The sequence below is a fragment of the Orycteropus afer genome, unplaced genomic scaffold (assembly GCF_000298275.1).
Source record: "Orycteropus afer afer isolate SDZICR_OR568_19922 unplaced genomic scaffold, OryAfe1.0 scaffold00217, whole genome shotgun sequence".
Classification (NCBI taxonomy): Eukaryota; Metazoa; Chordata; class Mammalia; order Tubulidentata; family Orycteropodidae; genus Orycteropus; species Orycteropus afer.
The window spans coordinates 1,247,020-1,252,678 of NW_006921804.1; the positions used below are offsets into that span (position 1 = coordinate 1,247,020).

Genomic DNA, 5,659 nt, shown 5'->3' on the forward strand with positions numbered 1-5,659 from the left:
TATGATAACATATAGACTGGCATAAAGACATTTGGTATCAAACACAACCACCTCTTGGTAAACAGTTGCCTAACTAGGGGAGTAGAACTGAACAGCATTCGATAAGGCACTCATTGCCTCGGTTTGAATCCTGGCTTCTCCACTTACTAGTTGTGACCTGGAAGGACAAACCACTTAACCTCTTTGTGCCTTCTTTTCCTCACCTGTGAAAGGGGATAATAATAACACCTACCTGATACCAATGCTGTGACAATTAAAAGAGAAAGCACTTGTGAATGCTTAGAATAGTGAGTGGCATGTGGTAAGTGCTCCATAATTGTTACACAATGTCATCGCTACTGCTGCTGGAAGCAGTTCTACAGGCTACAGGCCTGACACCACCACCATCCTCTCTGTTTCATGGAGGAAGTGGACTGCAGGGGTTAAATAAGATGTAGCTCCTGTAGTAGTATCCCCATTTCACACATGAAAAAAAATGGAGGTCTGCAGAGTCAGTGACTCCAAAGCCACTTGACTAAAAAGTCATAGTTTTTAGGACAAGGACCTTAGCAATCATGAGCCTTGGATCTGGAAAGAAAAAGAATTCACCATCCATCTTCCTTTTATCTGTTGAGTCCAAAAATCCCAATGAAGAGCAAACAGAACCCCTCAGTGCTGAGACTGCACAGCCCCCTCCTGCCTGCGCAGGAGTCCGCTCACTGACGGTGCTGTGTCCCATGTCCACACAGGGTTGAACAACTAGGAAGAGCCTTGCTCCCCAGAAGCTCCTAAAGTGTGAGTGTTGGCAAGTGGGGGGGGGGGTACTATAGAGGCCAGAACTGTGACGAGTGGAGTCACATGATCATGCAGAAGCCAGACTCAGTGGATCTCCTCTGGGGATTCCTGCTGGGGGCTTCCCGGGGCCATATGGATGACCTGTAAGAGGGAGAGAGGGGATGGTCAGTGGGGGTGGCTGGAGAAAGGGCAGGCAGTCTTCTCCAGCTCCAGCTTCCTGGTGCTCTCTGAGTCCTTACCTCTGCTGGTGGGCACCAGGGCAAGAGGGAGTAGGCTTAAGTTTCACATTCCGCCATTCTTCAGTGCCCTCCCTTTCTCTGGGGCTTAAAGTCAGGTTATGTAAGAGGCACGGGAGATCTTGGGCCTCCGGAGCTGGATGAGGGTTGTTCATATTGCTAAAAGACAAAGACAAAGAGGCTCAGACTCCTACATCCCCAAGCATCAGAGTACATCTTCCCTCAGCCTTACCAGTGGTCATGTTCCATCAAAATCAGCCTAAGCCACATCCTCTTCCACTTCCTTCATCCATTCACCAGGTCCTCTCCCTTCCCCCAGGGACCCACCTATTGGCTTGAGGGCCACTGGGTACCAGGATGCCAGGGTACCCCACTCTGGGGGGGCCTGGGCCTCCAAATGGGAGATGATTCCTGGCTCCTGGACCTACAGAAGGACAGACACATTTATCCCAAGAATCTCCACACCAAGAACCATCATGGTGGAGGATGGAGGCACGATAATGTGTCACTGTACACGAGAGCATGCCAAGGCTTGTACCCTGCATATGGCAGGTGCTTGGCAAGCATGAGCAGACCAGAGGTTAGATGGTAAGAATGATCCACTGAAGAAGAAAGACATCAGTGAATTTAAGTCAATTCCACAAGTAGTAAGGCATTCTGCTTCTGGAGTTTAAAGCCTTTGGGAGAGAGTTAAGGTAAAAAAAAAAAAAAAAAAAGCACCCAGCGTGGTGCCTGCCACACAATAGTGGGCTTTCAACAAATATTGGTGCTCTAAGATTCCACGGTCAGGTGACGGAAACACCAGGCCTCAGCTCAGACCTGGGGAGGGGGACGATGGGGGTGAGATGGGAAGCGAGGAAAAGAATAAGGGTGGAGGGTGAGGGGTTTTGCAAGGAGAAGCGCAACTGGGTGCAGACGACCTCGACTCACGCTCCAGCCTCGGCGCCCGAAACGCCGTGGGAACCCTCGCCGACCCTTCCTCTTCTTTCTCCTCGCGGTGGTCCTCAGACTCTTCGCCTTCCCACTCACCGGCAGATCTGCAGGGTCAGGGGACAGGGGCGCGGAGAGGCAGAGCGGCACCTAGGGCTGGTTCGCCTACCCTGCAGCAGAGCTACGCTAGCCCCAACCATCACCAGAAGCCACGCCCACCCCGCAGGCTCCGCCCCCATCAAACTCACCGGTACGGGGCGACTGCGGCGCCCCGCCGCACACTGGCTTGGGTCCCCGCCGAGCAAGCCCCACCGGGAGCCTGCCGCCTCCCCGAAGCCAAGGTCTGGGAAGAGTAAAGGGAATCGATTAGGGAAAACTGGCTGTCCCAGCCGTATATGTGTCCTCCCTAGCTGCCTGCGGAGAGACACCTTGGCCTCAAACAGAGAAGTGATTGGCGCAAACCGGAGCGTGCCGCTTGTCACTGATATTAAAAAACCTGGATGAGACCCTTTGTTCCGTTAAGGTTCACGCTAATAACTCAGGCTAGCACGTGGGCTCATGGGATATCAGATCTGCTGGAGCTTGTCCACCATCTCTTCCTCCTGGAATCTCGACGGGCCAAGACCCAGTAAGTTGGTGACGGACCAACCCCAGACCTTCTGACCCCCAACCGGATCCTCTACCTGTACCACGCTAATTTAATTTGCTTGCAGGCATAGATACTGTGCCCTAGTCCTTAAAATAAGACAGGACATAAACCCAATTAAATAAATAAAAGCAACTGTAAAATATAATTTCAGTTCTTGTGTGAGGAGGGGAAAGTTTCTTGGAAGTGTCTCAAAGTGTGAGGGAGGAGGCAGATAGAGAGACATCAGCCTGTTGAGAAAGACTGGGAGGTAGAGAGAGGATGAGGCAGCCAGGAGGGTGAAGAGCCAGAAGAGGAACAGCAAAGGGAAACCCACCAAGAAATGCTCCTGGAAAACCGGAGACCTAGGCAGCTCTGGTAGCATAGTGGCTAAGGCACTTGACTGCTAACCAGAAGGCTGGTGGTTCAAACCCACCAGCCACTCCTCGGTAGGAAGGTTGGTTTCCCTTTTCTTTGTTGAAGAGGGTCTGTGCAATCCTTCTGCCTAGTCCGCCATCTTGCCCCGCCTCTCTAAAATGTGTACATTTTAAAGAAACCTAGAGCAAAAATTGGAGCTCTGGTAGCATAGTGCCTAAGGCACTTCTAACCAGAAGGCTGGCAGTTCAAACCCACCAGCCACTCCTCGGAAGGAAGATGGGGCAATCTACTTCCGTAATGATACTGCCTCGGAAACCCAAGGAGGGGTCGCTATGAGTTGGGTCCAACTCGACAACACATAACAACAACAACAACAGAGCAAAAATTAATGCTACTGAAGTTTAAGAAATGAAACACTGTAGTACTTTAGAACCTCCTGGTGGTCCTCCCCAATCTTACTTTCACAAGGAAATAGTGGGCTGACTACTATTTCCTTGTCTTTCTTTACCAATTACTACCAAAAACAAACAAAAAAACCCAAACTCACTGCCATCGAGTTGAATCCAGCTCATAGCAACCCCCTTTGGCTTTCTGAGGCAGTAAATCTTTATGGAAGTAGACTGTCCAGTCATCTTTCCATGGAGTAGCTGGTGGGTTTGAACTGCCAACCTTCTGGTTAACAGTCAAATGCCTTAGGCACTACGCCACCAGAGCCACCTATTACCAATTACTAAGGGTCTCTGAATAGCACAGCTCAGTCTGGCGTGTTCTTTTTACTTATACAAGGCTCTACTCTTTTGTGATTGCTTCTTCCATTCCCCATCTGTTCATGAGCTTGGTCCATGCTAATGGGGACAGCTCACTGGCATCCCACTGGATTATTTCTGCTCACTGGCAGAACATTGGATTTCTTCTGCTGCTAGACATCTGAGTTCTTGGCAGTGCAAGGGCATAATAAGCAAGTTGTACACAAAACAAGTACAAGGTACAAACGTGCAGGCATCTTGCGAGGGCACATACAAACAGCTGGTCACGTGTGCACCTTCTCACTAGTTTTCAACACTCCCCCTATTCCAAATCCTCTCCAACAATGTGATAGGAGATTGTGGTCTCAATTTGCATTTTTATGATTACTATTAAGGTTAAGTGTCTCTTCACTTGCTTGTTGGCTTTTAGGACTTCCTTCCATGAAATAATTATTCTTTTGCTCATTTTTGTACTTTTTTTAAAATCATGTTGGGGAATGTGGTGGTTTAAGTTTGTGTGTCAACTTGGCTGGGCCTGGTTGAATGGCTGGGCAACTGAATGTAGTTATTACCCATGGTGAGACTGGTAATAAACTCCACGGTGGAATCTACTGGAGCAGCTGAGTGGCTGCTTGTGTATGTAGTCTGCTTCCTGTACATGAGAAACAACTTTGGGGAAACAACTACACGCTTGAACCCTGCATGTAGTCATGCTGTTGTTCAGCAGCTTGCCATGTTCTGCCCACCTTGGGACTTTCAATGGACTTGAATTAATGGCCTGTCGTGTGGTTTGGTAACACAGGAACTGTGCCTTTTTACTTATCAACCTTCGGCTTGTCAGCCTCAGCTGCCAGCAGCTGCGTAAGCAAAGAAAAACCTCCAGCTTCAGTGGGCCGGGAGCAGGAAGCAGAGCCCAAGGTTGAGGGGCCTTTACCCAACCCCTTAGAGCCTGGCACTTTGAACTCAGACTTAAAGCCTCCAAAATGTAAGAGAATAAACTCCTGTTTGTTCAAACATGCCATTTGTGGTATATACTTGTCAGAGTGCCACTAGGTAACCAGAACAGAATATGGTACCGAGAGAGTGGGGTGCTACTCTGACAGATACCTAAAATGTGGAAACAGGAGTGGAGTGCATCCTTGACCCGAGACACCGGCAGAGAGACCCCAGCATGTGGCATGAGAGATGCCAGAAGTAGCACCAAGAGACTGGCATTAAACAGCAACAGGCTTACCAGCCTATGGAGGAGAAAGCCAGGTGCCATTGGATAAGCGGCTTCCTGGCGGAGTGGGTTGTAGAAGAGACCAGCATGAGATGGAATAGCAGGTCAGCCAGCCAGGGAGCTAAAAGCTAAGTATACTTTGAGCAGGAATATTTCCAGCAGAGTGGGTTGCCTTGGGCATTAACTGACAGAAGCAGACACACCAAGGAAATGGGAAGCAGAGCTACCTCAGCCTCAAGCGTAGGACCATGGCCTTTGGAGGTGGAACCACCACAGCCCCCTAGGTTTCAAAGAGCCAGACCTTCACCAACTTGGTTCTACAGTGTGGGGCTGCTTGTTCATGAGAACTAGTGGGTTAGAGTTATAGCCCCTACCCAAGAGGGGGCAGGGCTGCTACGGCCAAGAGGGAGAGGAATAGGGCCCACCAGGCCAAGTGGGTGAGGTCACCACTCAGGAACTAGGGGACTGGAGTCACCCAATGAAGGAGATCTGTAAAGACACCACCCATTAAAGATCTGTACAGATGCCAAGTTGACAAGGGGTAGAATTGTGGTGGTTATGTGTCAACAAGAAAAGAAGAGAAGACCAAAGTGGATGACAGAGGAGACGCTGAACCTTGCCCTTGAGCGGAGAATAGCTAAAGCAAATGGAAGGAATGAAAAGGTAAAAGAGCTGAACAGAAGATTTCAAAGAGCAGCTCGAGTAGACAAAGCCAATTACTAGAATGAAATGTGCAAAGACCTGGAGT

General features: G+C 49.5%; 1 protein-coding gene across 1 annotated transcript in view; it reads right to left on the reverse strand.

The window, feature by feature from the left end:
• Positions 1-833: 833 nt before the first annotated feature.
• Positions 834-5,659, reverse strand: part of TTC24 (tetratricopeptide repeat domain 24) — an 8,095-nt gene continuing 3,269 nt past the window's right edge. The window contains exons 6-9 of the mRNA XM_007948605.1: positions 2,189-2,283; positions 1,941-2,047; positions 1,338-1,434; positions 834-915 (exon numbers count right to left, since the gene is read on the reverse strand). Of these exons, the coding sequence (XP_007946796.1) occupies positions 834-915; positions 1,338-1,434; positions 1,941-2,047; positions 2,189-2,283 (381 nt within the window). The remainder of the gene's footprint in view (positions 916-1,337; positions 1,435-1,940; positions 2,048-2,188; positions 2,284-5,659) is intronic.